Source organism: Rhea americana, unplaced genomic scaffold (genome assembly GCF_003343005.1).
Source record: "Rhea americana isolate MKP2758 unplaced genomic scaffold, rheAme1 scaffold_154, whole genome shotgun sequence".
NCBI lineage: Eukaryota > Metazoa > Chordata > Aves > Rheiformes > Rheidae > Rhea > Rhea americana.
This window is the reverse complement of record NW_028185639.1, coordinates 463703-487796: the sequence shown is the minus strand read 5'-3', so window position 1 is coordinate 487796 and position 24094 is coordinate 463703. Positions and strand designations below refer to the sequence as shown.

The following is a 24094-nucleotide window of genomic DNA, read 5'->3' as shown; positions in this document are numbered from 1 at the left end:
ATTGACTTTTTCATTAAGATTTAAAACATTATTACGGTTTTCAGCTACATACACGCATCAGACTAAATTTTACCTGTCGAAATTACCTAATGCTCAGATTAGTTACTGCAAACAGAAATTTATTCCTGCCCACATCCTTCTAAAGATACACTTTGCCTAATAYTATTTTCCCCCCAGTGCCCTTGTTAAAGCTGTGAAAGGTAGAGATGAATAGCCCCTTAAAGCAAAACTCTAATAAATCTAAATAAACTGCCCTCTGTCTTTACTCCAGACTCAGGTTTATGTAAATGAATCATTTGAGGAATTCTGATGAGGTCCTGTGCAAACTCCACCTTCACGCTCCCTTCCCACCGCAACACCAACCAAGCTACCGTGGCAAGTCCCTCACAATTTTGAGGTTTACTAGGTAGAAAAAAAAAAAGCCTTTTTAGAGACGAATCTTCCCCTGTGAGTCCCTCGAGTCTTGCTACACAAATAAAAATACAGATAGAGTACACSTAAGTTTATATCTCATTAGACTGCTAAAGGCTATATATAAAATTGGAACACTATTGTTAGCCAACAGAATTAAGTCCTTTTTGTCATTAATAACAGATGAGTATCAAAAGGTTTTCATAGCGGAAGATTTATCGGTGAGAATATTAGGATGATTTATGAGTTAATGTTCTGTATAGAGGAGCCTCATTTTCCAGGCATGCTCCCATGACTTTGAAAAAGCGTGTGCCTCAGTGGCACTGCACTCCTCCCAAGGGCTGAGGCTCTCTAAATTACCTTATCAGCTCCAAGGAATACTACCAGCAAAACACAGATGCACCACTGAAACTACTAACCTAYGGTTCAGAAGCTAAGAATTCAAAACAGTGAGCTGTGTCTCCTAAACCAGGTGTCATGAACCTGAAGGCTAGCATTAGGTTGATGATTAGCACATAACCTTCACCCTTTAACCTTGCACAGTAGTTCAGTTTTACACTCTTGCTGCAGCCAAGGTTTTCAGTACTAAAATGCACCTTCAATTTGATTAAAAACAGATTTTATTTAAATTTACATTAATATAATTGTAATATGAGATGTCTTTCATATTACAGCAAATAACTCGAAATTATTTTCCACYTCATACTGTTCCTTAAATGATCTGCTTTTTATTTACAATCTGAGATCTAAGAATCCTGTTCTCTCATCTGCAGAAAAGAATGGATACATAAATTAAAAAAAAAATTATGCACAGGAAAAAAAAAAAAAAATCTAGGCTCAACAGGGTTCAAAAACTCTGTGCCAAAGTTTCCATACTTGTCAGCTCTCCCAGGAGGTTTGTATTTTCCAGGAGAGAAGTCAAGGCAGCAAACCTCATGGAATTTCCTGTGCTGCAGCAAGCATTATGCCCCTAAATTACTGTTACTGAATTGGAGAAAAAGAATGCAAAATATCTTCATGAACATTACTTTCCAAATTTTATGTATTCTTTTCTTAAAGATCCCACAGTGYATGTCAATCTTAAAACCCTGAAGGACCACAGATTTGCACGGCAAAATCCAATTGCATTCTCACACCACGCACGGAAGGCGGCCAACTCGCTACGWGGACGCGCTCTCACCCGCCGCAAGCGTCCAGCCTGCGGGACAGCAGAGCTGGTTCCAAAGAGCTGTCCGCAGGCTTCTGCCAGAGCAGCCCTTCGCCGTYTGACATCTTCCTCCTTCAGCATTATCGGGCACAGGATGTTCTCTGTTAGGATGGAGCAGGAGCAATTTCTGATGGATTTCCCTCTATTCGTCTATTTGCTTCACTCTGCTTTAACRAGAATATGTTAGTCTACCATGCTGCTATCAAAATATGAATTTATTATGACAGCCTCTGCCACCACCTACATCTGACTAAAAGTATTTTGATTAGGCTAATGCATGTGGCAGAAATTCTAATGAAAACTCTCATCATTTTTTTTTCACACTTTTTTTTCTTTGAGAAACAATGCAAAAGTAACGTACTCCTCACAACTGCTAAATCTTAAGTAATGTGTCCTCATACATACTGTGTYTTTTTAAAAAAATTAGAGAGTCCAAACAGATTAATCAGTGAGATGTTAAAGGTGTCTCCAAGAAACAAATGCATCTTTCAATCATGTTGGGTTAACAAACTTAACTGCTTAGCCAAACTACATGCTAATGTAAATACAGTCATTGGGATGAAGTTACATTAAAATTCCTGCCCGTTATTAGATATAACATTCCTCAAGTCCAGAAGAGGTAATGTTTCTACCATTTCTAAAGTAGCTACCAGTGCACAGTTGGCAACTGACTATGCACATTTAAATAATTCAGATCAATCTGACTCTTCCATGTCATGAAGATTACTATTACTAAACACACACAAACACACACAGATGTCATAGCTGGGTGTCTCATGCAATCTTGGTCTTATGCTGGGCTAGCATATAACCGTACTACACTGGCTCCAAAAATTAAAAAAAAAATGTCCCTATCTATCAACCCAAAGGATCCTGAATAGCACTATACACATCACTAACTCAAACCACAGGAATTCTTAGCTGCAAAAGCTGAATTTCTGGATGTTTGTCCAAAAGGACCAGAACAGTTATGAGTAGTTTCACTTTGATAGCTCTGATGCTACACCATCTCACTCAAACTGAGATAAAGTACTAACTTGTTCATTTACTTTCTCTCCTCCGTAAAAACATCCTGAAGACACATCTCTTCAATTTTCTAATTGAAATGAACTATAATTCTCAGATATCTATGTTGTTTCTGTGATGCCACATAGTAGCAGTGACTTTCCAAAAAGCAAGACTCATAATTCCTTGTTTTTGAGACGACCAATAAATGCTGGGAGAATTGCATCTTCATTCTAATTACAAGGAAATACCACTCCTGGACTCTTAAAAATGTCTCTTTTTTGTGGAAGTATTGTAGTGTTCTCAGATTTGCTTTCTGTTTATTCTAGTTTTGAATACAAATTAATGCAATGAAAGCTTGAAATACTGGGTTTCCATTTAAGAATACTTCTCAGGTATCTGAACACAGGTATCTGCTACATCTTTTTGATCCTGTTGCTATAGCAGGTTCTCCTGACTCAGTAAGTTTACATCCTTCTCATAAAAAAATTCTTATTAAATCACATCAAATGTACTTGTCAAGGCAAAAAGGATCAGAGACTGTCATAAGAAATAAGAAGTTAGGAACTGTCTGCCTCCATCATAATATTCTCCACTGCAGTTAGGTCACCAGAACAGATGAGAGTTGACTGTTTACAAATATCTCTTATTTTTTTGAGCATGAAGGTCTGGGTATTAGTCTCTGTAAACACATTTCTGGGCACTTGAAGCAAAAGGCGAGCGGGCATAGTCAGCATGACCTACCAAGGGACCACCATGCCTGACTGAGCCGATTGCCTGCTACGCTAAAATGACTGTGCTTTCATGCAAGGGGAGAGCACCAGGTGTCCTTTACCTGGGCTCTGGCATGGCTTTCAAGGCCRCCTCCCACAGAACTCTTGCATCCAAGTTAGGACATCACAGTCTGGTTGACTGGATAAACAGCTGGGTAAGAAAACCTGTTGGATGGTCCAACCCCGAGCAATGTCGTGACTGGGGTTCACCACGCCTGCAGGCAGTTGCAAGTGAAGTGCTGCAGGGCAATCATGGAGCCGGGCTGGGCAACCACCTTGCCAGCGACCTGCTGGCAGTGGCACGGTGCAGCACACYCTTGTCGAGTCTGTGGAGGACACCAAACGGTGTCGGTACACTCGAGGGCTGTGCTGCCAGGCAGACAAGCTCAACCATGTGCCCAGCCAAAGGTCASAGAGCCACTCTGGTCACCAGTCACTTGCATCTGCCCAGCGTGGGACACGTCCATCTGCCCTGTCCCAYGCAACCAAACACAGGTTTTGCCACCCTTTCAGTACTCTCATTTCCATGGGAGGCAGCTCGGTAGTATCTCACTATGGGTCTCTATGCATTACCACAATATAATACAGAAAAGGACAAACAGCTTCTCATATTACCTGCCATGTCTGAATATGACAGCTGTAAATTAATGGTAGTTTCATGCCACTTTTTATGAGTTGAGGTTCATGCCTTAATACGAGGTAATATGTAAACTCGTTTACTCAGTATACATTTTACAGATGGATAAAAAAAAATCATCAGTCGGGGCAAGCAAAGACATTGTTACAGTGACTATAGTCTCAGTAAGATCAAAAATGTCTATTAAACAATAGTTTATACAAATTCATTGTCTCCCATTCATATTCTAAAATGCAACTGCGATGGAAATACTTTCAAAGTGGACATACTCTACTTTGATTAAGTTTGTTCTCAATTAAAGTCATGTAAATGGTCAAAACAGTCACATTTTAAAAAATCCCACTCCAATACATTGGAGGTCTATAAATACATATTTAAAATATTCAGCAATCATACTTAATGTTCTTGTTCTTAAGTTGCAATACAACAGTTTAAAAAAGTYTTCCATTCATGCTATGGAATAGAARTCCTTTACATACTGTGTAAGWTAGTTGTAAAATAACCTTCAATCTGGACATAAACCACCTCTTCTTCATACTGCACAATAACTACATGCATTTCTCTTTCCATCTAAAGCAAACTCTTAGCTTGCTAGAATAAAGCACAACATGCCAGGTCCGTACGTTTTGTCCCTGCTGCAACAGTAATAAACACCTTCACAGCTGCTGAAGAACAGGGCTGCAAGCCACGTAAGGCTTTTGAACAAAAGTTGCTCTGAAATATACTGCATTCTTAAGTGACATGCACATTTCTCTCGTGCCATATGAAATGCTGCCAGACTGGCCTCTTCCTGGGGTAAAGTGGATCCCAACCCTTCTGTAGCAGAGTCTTTTGTTAGAAACTTATGGTCTGCACTTTGYTGGCAAGCAATGATTAGTAGGGCTTGGAGAGCTTTAGCAGCTAACGGTTTTGCTTCTGTYATACCCAACACAAAAAAATGGCCGATTCCCCCAAACAATTCATCAAGCTTGTCAAATCCCCTAACGAGACCTTGCAAGGGTGATGTTACCAGGCCAGCTTACCATCCGCCTGGGAAGAGGAGCACTGCTAAGTACTCTTACTCACACCCCTGCGGTTTGTTGAAATACTCTGGAAGTGGAGCTGCCACCAGTTTCTCCAGCGACAGAGGAACAGGAGGCTGAGGAAGTCTGAGCCCCTCGCACTAGCTGGGGGTGAGGGTCCTTTTGATAAGGGAACGACCCACAAAAACAACAGGAGAATCCAGGGGCTGCAACAAGGCAGAGTTTGGGCCCTTTAAAGCACCAAGCGGAAAGAGGAAAGGCCAGAAAACAAGGCGAGAACATGTCTGTTCTGCCAGTCCACATCCTCCTCATCCAGACTGCAAGAGGAGGGATGTAGGGAGCTGCAAGAGCCAGCGTGGCCTTCTCATCCAGTGCGCTGGAGCCATTTCTCCTCTTCTCCACTCAGGTGCTTGTGGTACCAGGCAACCCAAGCCAGCACTCCACTTCTCACCTGCTCTCAACACCAGTGCCTAGCCAGGGGTCCTGGCACAGAGGAGGACAGCAGAGAGGCCTCCTAAGGGCTCCACCGCTCTCCTCAGCGACCACAACATCCATCCAGCTCCACCCATCATGCTTTCTGAAATACTAGATCACTTAGCTCCTGGATTCCTGTAAAAAAATCGTATTTTCAACCTCTGGCTGGCTGAAGATACCACTGTATTTGTGCCAATCAAAGTGCAATACCTTTTTTTTTATTTTTTAAAAAAAAATCTGCCAGATTTAAAGCATCTGGTTCTCATGTTAATTACAAAACACAGTAGCTTGGATTTTCTCTGATATTTTTCTAATAGCCACAATGGTTCTCTAAGTAAATCCAACCCTGGTGAAGCCAAGCCTGTAACTTCARAGACGTGAAAACAAAACTGCATTCTTGTTTCCTGGCTAGTAAAAGTTTGAAAATAAAGTGTCAGACTAAGCAAATCCAATTTTAGTTTRGGGTGATACAACATGCTTTTTTACTTTCCAAAGAACTAATCTCATTAAAGGATGTAGTACTAAGTGTGTTTTAGATATCTAAAAATACACATAAGCACAGTAGGCCACGAAAAATAAATCACTGCCCATCTTCACTTATTACCAGGCCTTTTTCCCAAAAAAAAAAAAAAAAAAAAAAGATACACGTCCACAAACACAGACAAAGCAGCATTTGTTTCTGATCGCATTTAAAAAGTATTCAACAATAGCAAACACATCATTCTTTTATTAAAGAATCAAAGGGAACAAAAGCAAGTTTCTGTTGTCTCATCGCATTATCCTGCTAATCCTCTTTGGATGACAATCTAAAGACCCCAAAATGCCAAGCTATAAAAGTGCATGTCCAAGCAGTAGTAGCCTCTGGCTCTTTGGCAAAGTCCTCAGTCAGTTGTTTTGGCAGACAAGAAGGCATCCGGGTCTGTCAAATGGCAGGCTTCCAGTGTACTTATCAAGGCTACCTCAGGTTTCTTTTTCTTTATTTTACTAAAAGGATGATATTTTAATTGCAATAAAACATATTCTTTTCATTCAGAACAGACATGTAGGGGTTATTACTACTGTAATCCAGACAACATAAAAAAGTGCACATTTCTACTCGATCTATGTTGGCATGTCAAGCTTTGATTCAGGATGTTAATATCTGCAGATATTTTTGTTTTAAACACAAGACCTCAGTGGACTGTTTAGAAAGGAATTCAGCTCTACCTTATTTCCTTGAAGTACCTACTAAAGCCTTTTTTAAAATCTCTCCAAAACCTACGTAAATAAACATTTTGTACTTCCCGCAGCTTTTGCTTATAAAAGAAACTATTAAAAAAAAATAAAAGCTATGAACATGCAGCAACCACTGCTGGATCACATAGCGATTTAAAATACATACATTTTAGAATACTTATGCCATCACCTCCTATCACTAGCATGAAGTGAAGATAAATACTCTGGATAAAAAAAAAAAGTCACACAACTTCTATGTAGCATATGAATTAGTGAGTGAGGGGTTAAGCTATATGACTTTGTGTTTTGTTAAGCTATACCAACTAGTGTTTACTGATACTAAATTTGCTCAGCAATTTGATTTCTATTTTCTACAATATTTTGAAAAATTATGTATAACTGACCTAAATATCTCCTAGCAGGTAACCAGTACAGAAATATTTTTGATTTTTCTTAATGTTTGGTGGAGTAGAAAGGAAACTACTGAAGGATAGCTACAATATATGCACTTCTGCCCTAAATGAGATCAGCAATGAAATGTCACACACTTGAAATAAATGTTCTTGCAATGGTTTCACACTGAGCTGCCAAATCCCCTGCCCTTTGGAACGTGGATGTGAAGCTGGTAAAGAGCGGAGTTGTTCTACAATCCCTCACGTAGATTTTGGTACTTACGCTATCTGAAAACATTGCCTGCGATGGGCATGATCTACGCCAGGCTGCAAGACTGGGTCGTGACATGCTAGAAAGGGATGATGCCGCTGCAGAATCTCGCTTTTAACATCACCTTAGTACGCCGACAAAATGAAAGTGAAASAGCCTGACTTAAGTGTAGAGGCACCTAATTACTTTAGGATACGCCATTTGAAACAGCAGGTTGCCTGAGATAATACAGTGAACTGGAGCAGAACCGGACAAGAAATGGAGCGCCATGAACAGGAAAAACAGACACAGAACTAGGGACAGATATTTCTGTAATAACTAAACTGTATCAGCCACAAAACAAATTGCAAAGACAAAAGTCATAGCTGTGTACATTCTCTGCTGTTAGTATCTGTAAATCCCACCAGCAATCACCCTTTGAACCAAATTAGCTCGCTATATTTACCATGAGATGTGAAAGTGCTGTGGTTCCTATTCTACTGATGACCCACAAATAGATTAAGCTCCCATATTTTTAAAATGGAAATCATTATGTCTGAAGAGTCCAGGAAGAAGATACTATTGTCACGCATGAGACGCTGAAGGATTTAGGCTAACCGCTGACACCTGTACACCGTATCAGGGTGCCTCTTCTGCACAGCATTCCACGCGGGCAGTCGTCGCGATTCTCAGTTCTTCACAATTTGGCACAGCCACAGGTCGTGAACCTGGACAAGTCCCCCCAAAGAGAAGTATGTCATCTTATAAGTGAGTAAACCCACTAATGTCTATTGATAACTTGTGGAGAAAATGCTAGTCTGAACRACGTAGCAAGCGTTACTCAGACTTAAGGTTTACAGTCTTAGAAYGAATTCAGCAGCATCTACCAACTTGTCTAAATTATTTCATAATTCTTATATTCCATATTTGAAACGTGTAAAGTATTAACTGCCTACYTGAAGCACACACACAAAAAAAAACATACTCCATGCTTCAGAACTACAACAGTCATTCCCAATCTCTTCTCCCAGCCAACGGATAAAAATAAATATCAAATCATGTGCTACAAACAACTTTACACTTTCTTCTCTTGGTCTCAACCCTAACTTCTTTTAAGGTCCTATGGTCATAAAACACCAAAAAGTCTCCCGACACGTATTGCCCATGAGCAGAATTTGGTTCCTGCGGGAACCAAACCATCATCGACCTGCCWCCTTCCAACTTACGTTTGAAGAACTTCCAAGATGTCAACCAGAAATAAGGAGTTCATATCTTTATCACTCCTAGAGAATGTTTCTTCAACACTGCTTAATGCATTAGCAAAAACACATCAGCGGACTGAAGAAGCCATTGCCAAACACATTCAAACTAATACTCTTGAGACTCTGTTGAAATGGGAGACCACTCTACTCCACAATGGCTGTATCTGCTGTGAAACCACACAGGCAAACTTGGCAGAGGTCCTCACTCAGGTATTCCCTGCAATAAGAAGCCAGGGTAAATGTGCAATAGGATAAGTCGTGATGGAGCTTGCCCTCACCTCACAGCCAGTTCTTCCATGGGGAGATTCCAGTTTTGAACCAGAGTTCCATGATTCTGAGTCAGTCTTGTCACATTAAGGCTTAAACGTGCAATAAATCACATGCAATAAAACATCAACATGATAATTAAAGATCTCACTCCTAAACCACGAAGGGAACAAACTTCAGAGAATCAAAGAGGAAGAATCTRTTCTCTAAAAATTAGAGGGTTCCCACAATATCTTGTTACTATTTCAAGTTTGAAAACTTCTTGCACAAAAGAAAACAAAAATCACAATGCAGCTGTCTGAATTTTCCCCTCCCCCTCCAGCAGAAGTATTCATCACTTAAAAAACCAAAAACATTAGTCAACGTTTTAAGATGCACCTCGTAATTATCATCAAAATATTTGCTGTTTAAGTGGTATAAATACTTTACACGGGAGGTTATACTTTGAGATACTAAGGAAACACAAAAYCTAACTGCCAAAATTGCTGTCTAATGCATACGCATATACATACATATAGCAAGCAAGATATTTAAATGCACCACTGTTACAGGGTTCAGTTGTGTATGTAAATATATGGCAACTACTCTAATACAAGGAAAACATGAATGTTTAATCACATAAGACTTGTATCAGGTTCAGGGGATCTGAAAATGGACTAAATGGAAAAAATCTAGCAAAAGAATGACTTCAATATTGGGTAACATTTCAATTTTTTATCACCTAAATCCACAAAATTCTTGATCTGCTCCTTCTTGCATTCTCTGTAGAGCAGAAGTCAAGACCAGCTAAATAAAAGATAATGCAACTAGGCATAACACAATAAAAGATATTACCTTCACCATGCATTATTGCTGCCAATTATAAGAATCACTTCAACTTAATTTCAAAAGCACAATCACCCTCAACTGTAACAGTCTCTTTTTTAAATTTCAAACAGTATTACATTAAGGCAATAACTCACCTTCCAGCTATAATATCAGTCTCCCTTATTGCAAAAATACATTTCATAAATACTTCTCATCGACAAGTCAAGCTAATTCAGGTTAATTTTATTGTATTTTGGTGCTATCACACATTTGTGTGCAATTACCTTTATCATTTTATTGCTATGCCAGAAAATAATCAGAACAATTATTTGAAAAAGGAGGTGTATAAATTCTAACTCACACTTGCTGGCATTTTTGATAAAATAGCAGCTTTATCTCAGAAAGTGGCAGGGACAACGGATAAATCATGCATCAGTCAAGTGTAGCTGACCCCCAAGTGCATTGCACAATATCACGAGTGCTTCAGAAGAAACTTTCCTACATAATCCATCATTCTTTATAATACCAAAATAGCTGTACCTGAAGAGCAGGAGCTAGAGAATAGTAACAAAATAAATCTAAGCAATATGAACAAAACCATTAATAGTGCTCCTTTTTAAGCTAAAGGACAGTCAGAAATCTGAACTATATTCAAAAAATTCCATTCAAATCTGTAAAGTGAGTATRAGGACAGCTTTAAACATAAATGAAACAGTGAGCTGTGTATTAAAAATCCACTGAACCTACAAATTCATGTAACAGAAAAGTCATAATAAATAATAAATGCAAAAGGCAGACCTACAAGGTGCCAAAGACCAACAGCTATGAAAATGCAAGGTTATAGTCCTGTCACATTAAGTATGAATATCCCTATTGTTACTAATCTTACCAAGTTTGATTTGGGACAGCACAGACAAATGTTTCACTGTACCGAGAGCAGGAAGTGAAGTATTACAGTTAGTAAAGGAATCTCTGTGGCTACTAAGCTTGAATTTAATCACCACAGGAAGTCCAGAGARGAGTAGGTTAAACATTTGCATGCAAAGACTTACATTTAGAATTAGAYAGAAAAACTGCCATACTGTCAGAAAAGCAACAAGAAAAGAAAGTACATCTCCCACATATAAACAACTATATTTCCTGACGTAGCCCCACTTAYGCACATAGCTATGCCCACATTTCGGCCTCTTCCACGGGCAACCCAGCATACACTGATCCCTGCCACATGACTGCAGAATCGGGTTCAAGCGGGAGACAAACATGGTTATTTTGGGAAGTGCCCAGGTCTGGCTGCTTTCAGAAACCATTTTTTTCCCAACAAGCTACATAAAAACTGTTCAGCACATTACATTAGCAATAACTGATTTCTGCAGAAATCATATGCTAGGTATATATATTTCCTGTCACACCGATAGGTGGTTGTACTAATCATAGTAAAACTGCAAACTAATGATACACTATAAATATCCCTATTCTAAAGGAATAACATGAGCTACAATATACATCTTTATTATGCATCCAGAATGTGAAAATAGTAGCAGATAGGCACAGAGCATTAGCTGTGCCTGCACACACTTTCAAGCAGCCCCTTGCTCCTCATGTTAGATAGGACTGGGAGAGTTAACATGTTTTAGCTTAAACATTCTGSCTTCTCACATATCAAAAGAGGAAAGCTCCCCTAACAGCTAATGCTGCACCTTTCAACTAGAAGTGAGAGTGGGAGAAATGAAAAGGTTAGATAATAAATTATTAGTTTCATGTCGCTTGCCAGCTATATCACATCTAGCTTTGAATAAGACTGAGCTAGTGATTCCTTCAAAAACGTCTTGTTGTTCAGAAGATAATCAAGTATTTCTCTGCAATTATCCCTGGTACTTGCTACAAGATTTTTCAACCAAAAGGCACACAAATACAAAGGATAGTTTTAAGAAAAAAAGTAAAAAAAAAAAAAATCTCTCTTCCTGAATTTCTCCCTCAACCATTCCATTAAAAAAAAATTACTTCTGTAGATCAAAAAGAAAATCTTCTATAGAAGGGTATAAGAGAATGAATATGCCAAAATACTACTTCTAAGCAACATAACATTATGTAAAGCAGATTAAAAAAAAAAAAACACGAGATGACACTATTAAGACATTTTTAATGGTGCTAAGAGTTGTCAGCAGAAATAGTTAAATATGCAAGTTTGCACTAGAAATATCATGTTCCTAGAGGAACATTACTAATCATGTCACAAAAATAGTCATTCTACAAAAAAAAATTTATTACTCATCTTCAACAGTCATTTCRATTTGCAGAAGGTGGTAACTGATGAAAAATTAGTTGGTGCTTGTCTTTCAGTAAGGTAAATTCTCCTATATTTCTTGATAAATAGTCATGTTTCTTGTTTACTGTAAACATTTATTTTCATACGCTTATACACCTTGCTGAAGCATCACRTCTCAAAATTAAATGTGTTTATTTTTCAATAAATGAAGGTTTTATTAGGAAATGGAAGTAAACAGCTAACTTAAGACTGAAAATGTAGCATTGTCCTATTAGTTTATGCTCTGTGGAAGATAGATATGTGATGGGGAAAGGTCCACTGATGCCTGTTACCAACCATGACAGGGCTACAGAGATTTACAATGCAGCATCAATCTTGTCAACTGCATTCTTAATGCTGACTGCTGGACACTGGGGAAAAAAACAAACTATGTTATGTGAACCCTTTTGTAATGCTGGACTTTTAACGTATACCTAAACACAGGGATATTTTGCTAGAAACTTACTTTTGGAACAAGCCTTGATTCCATGGTAGATGACAGATCTTTGCCTGCAAGGGGAAAAAAAAGAATTCTCAGTTACAATGAGGTTTAATTTGAATTTCACAGGAAGAACAACAACATGTGAATATTATCATTTCTCTCACTTCTCTTACAACTAAATGTAAATCAAAATTTTTTTAAATGGGCTCTAAGTTTTGAGTACATGTAATATCCAAAGGGAACATACAATTTTTTCTTTTTATAAGCGAACACAAATTAATATTTCAAGCAATAGATGACCTAATAAATGGGTCAGAATTACCACATGACGTGTTAAAGACTTCTCATCATGAGCACTGTAAAACTGATCTATGGAATAAAAATGCCCTTAAGATATACTATTAATGTAAGAAATATTTGTACAGAYAGCCATGCATTTCTGAATTATTTAATAAAACAAATAGCCTTTTGTGTTTTGGACAAAAAACACATTGTCTAGAAATAGACAAAATTTAAGGAAAAAAAAAAAAGATGTGACTTTCACAGAAGTTATAGTCTTGATTCAAAAGTAAAGACTGCAAAATAATAAGGAAGGACCTAGGTTAACTAAGTATTAGAACTCCAGCCTTACACAATATCCAGTATCTTTATTTACACATCATAAGCAAAAAAATCAGATAGGATCCTCTTTGCTCTCTYTCCTAAAATAAAGCAGTATTGCTAGTTCTTTAGCATTTAATTATTCCCAGCCCAGAGCTTCAGCTCTCAGAGTGTGAYGCAACCAACACTCAGCTTTTCAAATCTTTTTCTGAGAGAGAAAGCTAAAACATTTGCCTCAAATAGCTGGAAAGATTCATCCAGAAGATCTCTTTTTTAAGCTTGGCCCAAAATATCAAAAAAAGTTCAGACTGTAGAAACCCACAAAGTCAACATTATGTAGAGATAACAGCAATTTCTAGCTTTCTGCTYGCCTGTGCTGCGACCCCCAAAACACAGGTAACCTAAGCAGGGAAAGCAACAGTCCAGCAAACAGCAGAGCTACGAGTTGTTGCATTGCTGTTTTTAAGTAGAAAGTGATGTTTGGAGCGTTTCGGCCCAAATGCTCTCATCTGAACAAGTACAAATCTCCCAGAGGCTCCCACCGCATCATCCCCACGCCGCGCCTGCAGGAAGGTACGCCACCGGAGTAGCCGGGTCGCTTCTGCTCTTCCACGCAAGGCAAAACCCAGCCGCCACCACCAGAATTCAGCCCGTGAAGCTAGAGGCGAACCCGCCGCTCCCGGCCCCGGCGCTGCTGCCAGGGCGGGATTACCGCAGGCCCTTCCCGCCTTCCAGGCGCTGCCGCCCGTACGCACCTCGCGCCGGTCTGCGTGGAAAACTCGGCCTTCGCAACACACCTCTCCAAGATGGGCTGCTTGCCCACCCCTTCACAACACTTCTTGCTCTCTGCCTCCCCAAAATAATGTCTCGAGGGGATCTTCTGAATACTTATATTACTCCTTGCACTCAAGTGCCACAGTTGGTGTGTGTTTGTGTGYGTGYGTGTATACATATATTCACACATGCAGGCACATCTAAAAATAGAAATTCTATCACTTAAGAAAAAAAATATCAGAGGCTTTCAGCTTCCTCCAAAATACCTGCAWCTTTTCAAACCTGAAGATGGCTAAAATCTGGACATATTTGCATGAACTACAGGCAACTATGCACTTTTGCTTCACTTAGATGCTAATGTTAAATAATTAACATAACAGTTACTTAAGCATTACACACATACYAGCCTCCTGCATAGATATATAATTCAGAGCAGTCCAGAAGTCAAAAGCCATTCATCTGACAAAAGGGAACGAAGGCTGAAGCCTCAAATTACAAATCACAGTGAAAAGGGGCAGAGGGAAAGATAACAGGGGAAGGGAAAGGCTACAGCAGCAGAGACCTCAATGCATTTTGTGGTCCCTCAGTTTTAACCTGTAGGTACTAAATTTTGTTTTTTTTWAAAAATACAGATGCTTAGATTGACCTGAAAGTAAGGTGAGAATTTCCCAAGGAATCAGTATTTTAACACYGTACATGCCAGAAAAGCAGGAGAACTTGGAGATAACCCAAAAGCTAAGAACTGATCTCTACAGTTCTCCAAAAATAACTTGCACTTGTAGGTTTTCTTCCTCACCAAGCAACTGGGAGAGCAACTGAGAACAATCCACTGTACATTGCAAAGCACCGTCTGTACCAGTCATTTAAATACTTTATATAGAAAATTATTTTTGTAAAATAGCTGCAAGGTAAACATTCCAGTGCAGAATAATTTGAAGAAAATTAAAATGTCAAAGACGGCATCAGAATAAAAGTAATCAGTAACTGAGAAGCAAAGATGTCAAATATGAACTTTCTCTCACCTATAAATCATTCTACACAACACTTGGGAATCAAAATTATCCTTCAGTTAAGCTAACTCCTAAATGGTACCTTATTGCATATACTGAAATCTGAAAGAGCAGTGGACAAAACTGTCAGGTGACCATAGAAATCTCAAAATGAGGAGTCAAAGACTCAAATTTTTTCTTTGACCACATGGTTGGATGAGGTGAAAAACGTGTAGTAAGTCACACAGCTTGGAACGCTCTTTTACTTCCCAAGCTGTTGAGACTGAATGCCTTCTCAGCCTGCTATATCAAGAAAAATGAAACAAAATTTTAACTGTAAGAAAGATACAGCTCCATCTTCAGAAATAAGCATTAAATTATAGCATCAAGTGGATGAAAACACAGCAYGAAGGGTGGTAAAGTGGGCCAAAATCAGGACCTTCTTCACTTCCACAGTCCAGGAAGCTTTGAAACAAAGTTTTACCGTATCTTCATGAAGATATCACTTATTATAATTTATTCTTCAGGAATTTAGGTATCATACTTAGAATTATCTTTTGGTTAAAGAAACTATCATGCCTTTTTTTGAAATACAGTAGAGTTTTCCTACTTTGGCAAAACATCCAAACCTAAGCATGTATTTGCCTTCAGAAGGTTCCTTCGAGACACTGTCAAATAATTACTCTTACTAGCCTAGCAAATGTGTTGTCTGGTGCTTGGTGGAGAAGACTAAATCCAACTTTCACAGTAAACGTAGAGAGGGATTTCAGCTGGAAGGAAAAGGATTCTTGCATAAGGAGTAGCTATCATACATCATATCCCAGCAGTCATCTGTTCCCTGACGACTACTCCAGAAGCAGCAAGATCCACCAGAGGAAACCTCTAGAAGCCAGACGTAATTACTAAAGGAAGACCAAGACTTTGGGAAGTGGGTGGCAGAGGACAAATTAATCAAGAATAAGCTAAACAATGCATAGGGAGAGCCTGTGATTGATTAGTTTTCTTGACCTCCTTCTGCCCCAGGTTGAGCTGCTCAAGCATCTCCCAGTCCAGAGCAGCAATGACTTTCTTCTGCTGTTGACAGGTAACCGGGACAAACAAAGCCAGTAACACAGGAGCTCGTGGTGAATACAGAAAGGCTTGCAGCTACCTGAGAAAACTATGACCAAGGCTGAATGTCAGAAGGTGGAAAAAAAAATATCACTCCAAAATGTGTCTCAACCTTGCAAAGGAACAATCTTGTTAAGAAGCCAATATATGCACTAAGTCCTCCTTTCCAAGTTTAGGTCAGAGCTTCCCCTAAGGCTGATTTTGAAGATAAAAGCCCATACCTCTTTCTTGAATTGCATAGGAACTACTACTATTCAAATTAAATCACGATACTTCATTCTGAATCAAGTAGCAAATCTTGAGATATCAGAATAACGGAACCTGTCTGAAGGACTGACACTTTACTATTATCAGCCACCTCCCAGAGGGAGGAACTCCCCCAGCACCTGCTAAGTAGTGAAGTRATCAACTGAATTATAAAGCTGAAAATAATTTTTCCCCAATCTCTTTGGCTAGCTTCTCTCCAGGACTAGAACAACGGCTGAAGCCTATTTCCCACCGGGCTCGTGCCTCACACCCGAGCTGAGGTATTCCAGCACATCCTTCAGGTCCCCTTGACCTTTCGGGCAAGATATGCCCGGTTTTCCAGAACTTCTCTTTTCAAACAGAAGAGCTTCGGATGGGGCTGGAGCGCCGGTGCCGAGCAGCCAGGCAGCATGCCCGAAAGATACACAAATGGTTTCTGGTGCTGAATACGACCACYCACATATTAAGAGAAAATACAGTGYACAAAGCTACCATACTGTAGGCCTGTGCCCTGGGAGCATCCTAAGCCTTGAGATACATTAACACAAGAGAACTTTAAAGGAAAGTCAGAAGTAAAATGCTCAAGGAAGTCAAAAACCAAGAGTTGCAGTTTGAGCAGGTAAGGAGCTAGTTTTACTATTGTAGAGAATATATATTTGCTTTAAAGCTATCACAGTATAAAACACACCTAGGCAGTATGGCTTCATCTGGGGAGTAGTTATGAAGCAGCACTGCCCAGCTATTTTCTTCTCGAGGTTCACCCCAAAGCAAAAAAACCCAGTTATTCCTGGACCTCTGCAGGCACAAGAAAGCATCTGAAGTGCACCTTATTCTGGCATGAGGCTTGAAGAAGGATGCATATTTCAAGAGATCTGCACGGTTTTTAAACCCCACCTCCTCATTTACCACCAGGAAGCAACTTAATTACTTAACATATAAGTAGATATAACTTTGCCCAGCTTGTAAACATGTAGAAACTTGTAACCTTCCTCATACGGCATCCTTTAAAAGCCATGCAAAAATGGTAGCACTATGACAAAAACTATTTCTCTGAGTTTATCAACTTATAAATACTAAGAGATTCTCCTTGAAAGAAGTCCTCAGGATCCACAGAAAACTTAACACTCTCCAGTATGGCAGCAGAATTAAAAAAAACCTATTATATCAAGTCACTATATGAAGAAAATTCCATATGAAAACATTTAAAGTACATTAGATTTTTGGTCAAGATGAAAGACTGAAAAAAAAATATCAAGCAATCTATTCTAATTGGGTTCCCATGGTAACTGTACAATTGGGTTTTTCAGTGTAACATCCCAAAGGCCCAATGCACACTTGTAAAATATACTTCAAACAGCCTGAATTGTTTTTACATTACAGCACTCCTAGGAAGATCAATTACTATACATCCCCACCCTAACTATTAGTGGCAGGAGATGTTAACACTATTGGCCATATTAACATAAGTCATGTAAAAAACACCACAYATCACCATCATTATATAAAACTAATTACACACTTCAGATTCATCAAACATGTTCTGAGTAATAAACCAATACTAGTCTTGTCACAAGATCATGTTTACTGAATGTAAGAAATCAACCCCAAATATACGCCAAGCCATTTTGCTTCTTATATYGATTTCAGGCATAAACAGAATCAATCATTAATAATTACATTATAAGATGACCCATAGGGTTAATCACATTTTTGGAAACTCTCATGATACAATCAAACATAACTGCCTAAAAAGATGTAACTGAAAAGCATTCATATCTATTTCTTACGCATTAACGATAATATAAAACAAAGTGCATTCACTAACATGCCACCTTCCTGTAATTGGTGAAAAAAAGGAACAGAGCTCCTACTATTCTATTTAAAAAGCATAGGCATTTCTTAAAATAAAATTTAAAAAACTCTTATTTTCAGAGACACTTAACCCTGTTGGTCCTTGATTTCAGTCTTTGGAAGTTCAGTGCTGGATGCAGGTCCAGCTCATCCTTCCAGTCAACCATTTGCCTAAGCCTCAAAACTAAGTGGAGTTAACACTTGCCTACAGGAAGAAGGATTCAAAAAATCAGTATTTCAATACTTCCAGGAAAAAAAGATTGTGGCTAACTTGAATACCAGCCTCATTTTGGAATCAATGAGCCAGAAGTCTTTGAATAAAAGAATGCAAAGACCTGAATCACCTTACCTCAAGCATGCATTTCAYGTGTTGAAATAAGGTCAGTAAAGTATCAGAGGCCTTAACGTCAATAGGAGATTGTGCAAGGGATTTCCCTTTTCTCCCCACCCTTCCCACTGCATTATATTTGAACATACCAAACTTAAATGGAGCAAGATGAAGGGAAAAATGTTGTTTGTAAATTGTTTTGCCAGGACACTGCTCACAGTCTAAAAAAAGTACCATCAACAAAGCCAGGCCAGTCTGTGTATCACATGTGTATTTTTAGATGTCGTACATTCCATCATGTGATTTTATAAAGTTAAACAGAAAAGTTAAGAAATGATTGAGAGTGCTTAAAGAATAAAGTGTTTAATAAAAAGTTTTAATTAATGGGTAATCTGCATATTTGAATATACTAACAACTGAAGATAACTATTGCTTGCATTTTACTGACTGATTTAAAGCAGTCAAATTATTTAAATATCTTTGGAATGATAATTATGTGACAGCAACCTTTACAAGACAGCATTAATACTTGCTCTCTAGTAATAAGGGYTACCTGCAGGCAGCTAAGTTTGTGCATGTTGCGTGTAGACAGCATGATTCAGAAAACAAAGCAGATCTGATCTCAAAGTTGGCTGTGTTGCAATTACACACTACTTTAAAAAATACTGATCTGATCATAATAGACTAAAAAGTGGCATTTGAAAAATAACTAAAACTCGTGAACAGACCCATCAAGACTAAAAGCCTGTTTCCTCCGGGCCAACGGCAGATATCTAGGGAATACTATAAAAACAAGGCAAGCAGTTAGTGATACTTGAATACTGTCATGCCCCAAAACATGTCATTCAGGAGCCTCAACTCAGAAGTGGGATCTCTGAGCGCAAAAGAGAGCAAAGGGCTTGGTGTTTGTCCAGTTAGTTTCCTTACCCAAACTCAGCATCCTCAGCTTCCTATTTCAAGACCTACAGTGAAATTACACACCATGTAGCAAACAAAATGCTTTGAACTTGACACCTGTTACTCCTCTGGATGCCCTTAGTTCTTACTTTAAAAGAGACAATTATTCTTTATTCACTTTCCCACAGATACTCAAAATTAAAGCCCTCTGTCGCAGAATTGTTATTTTGCTACCAATATTTCACTTGGAAAGTGAAGAAGTCAGAATATTTTTTTATCAACGAACTTCCCTATTCCTCCTTGTAACTAACCTTAAATGTGACTAATTCAGATGTAGGTATTTTTATCACCTTCGGCACCTCTGTTGCGTTAGAAAGTTTCAGCAGCAGGTCCAAAATTTACAAGTGATTTGGGAAGATACTTGAAATGATTTACCCTTTTTACTTTAGCATAATATATGAATAAATTATGCAGTTAATTTTCACTATAGCAAGGGAAGCAGGGAGCAAAGAAGGAAATGAGAGGTGGTCCTTTGAAACTATTCACTGTTTTAGTACCTCAGAGACAGATCCTGATTTAAACACTGATACACTTATTGGTTGGACTGGTCGAATTTGGAAGTTTTTGTAAGTATTAACATGCACTTAAACAAAATGTTATGCAGTTTGTTACATGCTTAAACGTTCCACAGACTCACAGACACAGTATTCCCTCACGTTTGCTCACTCCAAAGCCATCTCTTCAAAGTCTCTTTTCAAACCAGTCACAAGCACGAGCTCTCAGKAAGGCCATGCCAAAATTCAACGTAAATTTTTCTTATCGCCCCTATCAAAAGTACAGGCCACATATTTATACACACTGCATAAATCCTCATTCTAACAGCAGGCATTTTCTAATCTATCCTACTACTCCAACATACCCAAACACTACATTTGGAATATACAGCACCGACTCCTGATTTAGGTGCAACAGTGGCTTGAAAAGCTTAATCCTAAAAGTTAAATTAGTTATAGTTACTGTAAGTATTAAATCAAAATAGCATATGTTCCTGACAGGCATCAGGACAAAGTGCTTTCAAACTGCTTTCTGATATAAAATACTGAATAAGAAAACACAACTTTAAAAATCATAGCATAAAGTACCAAAACTGTGATTACTTTACTGAAAGGACTTCACAATTACTTGATATCCATAAAATTCCAAAGCCACACAAACTTCATTGACATTTAAATACATTTGACTTCCCTTTTAGACAGTAGTCTGGAATACACAAATAGATCCTAATTTCAGCAGTTTTAAAACTGTTTTGTATTTCTGGAAAATACACAGTACAGGTTCCATTTGGCATTGTAGTTCAGTTGTCCTTCTACCTGTATATAGAACTGAATGCCGGCCTAAGTCTTCTGGGAGAAGACAGAATTGAAGGCAGCATTTTTTCTTGTGTCAGGAAGACTTTGCTTATTATTGTTCTTTGTACAAGTTCTCAATCCTTGCACCACTTTGCCAGCACAAACCTGTAGAAAACCAGCCTTCACCTGTATCAGCAGGGGTAAGAAATTTGAGACCTGGACGTCTGCATTCAGGATGCCACACCAGGCCCTTCTCTTTTTTAATTATGGCACTAATGAAAAAAAAGTTATAAAGTTTGCAGGAACAGCTAAGACACATTGCTGAARCCTGTCACTGCCTAAAAGATTTCTGACCTCCTAAAATTAAAACTCCATCCTACATTTTCCCATCAATTACATTCTCTTCACCAGTCCAGATAGCTTATGAACACTCAGTAAACTAGAGAATTGCACAATCCGTCAATAAAGYAAGCGTATTTTGAACTACTGTCCATATGACTCAATTTGTCAGTAAAAACTGCCACCAGCACTGTGCTTGCAGAAAAATGTCCATAAATGCATTATTGCAACTGGCAGATCGATGTCCATAATAAAAACAAATAGATTTAACAAGTGCTTGCTTTTACGAGTTATGCTATTGGTGGAATGTGTGTTCAGCTTCACCCTTCAACTTCTGGGAACGGGCAATACAGACCAGGTTAGGTACTTTGCTGACTTCACTAGTGTTACAAACAGGAAATTATTCTAACACAGGAAATCTTTAAAAGTGTTAGACTGAATACTAATGCATTCAGGATGTATTTGAAAGTTTCACACATTCAGAATTTAGCATATCCTTCTGTAAAATGAAAACTCCAGCAGTTATGGCAAAAAAACAAAATACTTTTTCCTCTCTCCCTAACAAATTTAGTTTAGGTCAGCTGCCTCCCAGGCAGAACGGCTCACTCGTCTTGAGRGTGATGTTAAAAAAATGCCAGCAAAACCCCCTTGCAAACCAGGACCAAATTTTGTCCCTATGAAGCAAACAGTTCAGCTCCTATAATAACAATACAGCTGTGAACGACCATCCCTCTTGAAACCAAATTTCAGTCAACACACGAGTACACATGTCACCCTTAATATTCCCCAGACAGGGCTTGCAGGGAAATTACGCCTTGCTTAGAGCATGAGAAGGTACAGTAGCTGGCCTACCAAKGTTTAATCCATAAACATCACAGTTCTGGTTCTTCCAAAAATCTTAATTACATGCAATAATAGGAACAAATACTACAAAAACTATGATCCATTTATCTGACATGCTCTCTCTCTGATTTTTTTTACATTATCACATTTCTTCCAAGTTAGTTTCCKCCATCACCTGAGTCAGTTTTAATAGAATTTCTCTTTGGCACAGCCTTTCCTTTTTATCCATGCTTCTGTAACAAACTTAATACTTTTTCTGCACAAGTCCTTAAATTAGCCATTCAAGTAAACCCCGATAACCTTCCCAAAGGGCATGAGCTTCTCCTTCAGGCTACTATCCCTTTAGTGATGCCATTAACTGATTCTCTACATACGTTAAGCATTAAACAGTGGTGACAAGTTAATTACAGAGTTATCAAGAGATAAAGTAGTCACGGTAACACAAGTTGCAATATAACTACAACAGTTTCCTATGGAGCTTCTGTTCAGTTGCTGGTGTAATTGGTGTAATTAACTTGTCATGGATCAGAATGCAGATAGGAATTGCTAAAGCCACCTTGAAAGCTCACATGGCTACATCTTTTTTCCTCTTGAGCTTGAGGCTTTTGGTAGAAGTGTCAAGATTTGATACATTTCTGTTCAGAAACAAAGCAAACAGAATTTTACTCTTTATTGGAAAAGTTAMGTAGAAGCTGCTCACGGAAAAGTGACAAGAAAACGAACAGTCTGGCAAATTTCAGAGCATTGTCTATGTTTTTAGGACAGAAGGATYCTGCAGTATAAGGGTAGTTAAGGGCACTTTGCCCAGAGGAAAGAAGCTTTACAGACAAATATCCTGGTGGTCACGTACTGGAAAATGTAAAAGATTAATCAGGTCATGCRGGGACATGTTTAAGAGAGCAAAAACTCAAACCCAAAATTAATTCTGCAAGTAGTAACTTGGGCATAAAACAGGATATTCTGTGGTATCTGTGAATCTATTCTAAGCCTACAAACACCTAAAAACCAAACCCAAGTTGTGCCATAGTTGAGTTAATAAAGCCCCTTTGGATCCCGAGGTGCAGAGCGAGCGGCAGAGGTGCCTGTAAAGACACATCACCTCTGCCCGCTCRCATCCGTTCCCTCCGGAGACCCTCCAAGGGGATGCACGCGGTGGCAGAAGAGACCTTCACCCTCCCGAGCCTCCTYGGGACACCAGCGTCACCGCTACCTCCGAGCGAGCCGCACGCAGGAACATCCTTCCACCTGGCACAGGGGCGTTTCAAYGCAGGAAGGCGCTGACGGGAGATTCCCTATCATGGCTTCACTTAAGCCATGTTTCTSTGCAAGCAAGGGAAGGCCAAAGGCCATTAAGGCAGTTCAGAGAGAGCGAGCGTCTACACAGACAGCCTTGCTCCCCAGTGCATTGGGCAGACAGACAGGGCTTTAAGGCCAAAACCTTCATCAGCTTCACAGAGAAAACACTGTCATCGGAAGAGAATATTCCTGAGGATAACCACTCTTATTTCCCATCTGCCACATGTGTGCGGCACAAATCTGCACTCAAGAGTTATGTGACAATCACTCCTAAACTGAATGTCATTTCTCGTTTTATAAATTGCAAGGTTTGAAACACGTGAAACGCTGTAGAGACTGCACCTTACCACTTACGAAGAACTCGGTTTCACAAAAAGTAAGATGCAACTCAGCAGTAGGTTTATCTGAGAGGGACAGAAAATGCGCTTTAAGTTTCGTTGTTTGCAGTAGCAATGTTGCACCCTCTCCTACCACCAGCCGCAAAGCTTTTAGACCTACTGCAAGGCGAAATCCTTATGCTCACTCGTTCACATTCCTTATTCTGAGTGCAGATTCAGGCTGCTGCCAAAGCAGGGTGTGCTGCCACCCACACTCCCCCTGCACCATCCCTGCTGAGAGCCTAAACACCTTTCCTTTCCAAGCGGGAGATGTCAGGGGCGATTCCCATYGCTGCCACGGAAAGGCACGGAAGAGGTGGCCGCACAGGGCAAGGGGGACAGCACCTGCCGCAACTCACCACTCCTCTGCACGGGGCATAACCTGCAAGGGCACCTCACGTTCCTCTGCAGGAACTGATTACTGGCCGTCCCTCATCACGGGCGGCTGGCGAGCTCTGAGTGCGAGTCCTTCCCGCGCTGGAAAGCCTCGCGGCTGAAGTGGAGCTTCTCCCCYCTGGACCGTGCACCTGGCAGCCAAGGGGAACACAGGGAAACAAGCCTCCGGGGCGCTTCGCGCACACCTAGCAGAGAGTGAGACCTCGGCGGGGACAGGAGTGGAAAACGGC

The 24094-nt window shown here is 39.4% G+C and overlaps 1 protein-coding gene across 4 annotated transcripts in view; it reads right to left on the bottom strand.

Moving 5' to 3' along the window:
* MGMT (O-6-methylguanine-DNA methyltransferase) overlaps positions 1-23938 on the bottom strand; it is a 161296-nt gene extending 137358 nt beyond the window's left edge. The window contains exons 1-2 of one of the 4 annotated variants that reach the window (XM_085299771.1): positions 23828-23938; positions 12494-12537 (exon numbers count right to left, since the gene is read on the bottom strand). In XM_085299771.1, coding sequence (XP_085155897.1) covers positions 12494-12517 — 24 coding nt within the window. In that variant the 5' untranslated portion in view covers positions 12518-12537; positions 23828-23938. Of the gene's footprint in view, positions 1-12493; positions 12538-17256; positions 17264-18388; positions 18478-23438; positions 23493-23827 lie in introns of those variants that run through there. The other 3 variants (XM_085299773.1, XM_085299772.1, XM_085299770.1) reach the window with 3 other exon arrangements.
* Between the last annotated feature and the right edge of the window lie 156 nt (positions 23939-24094).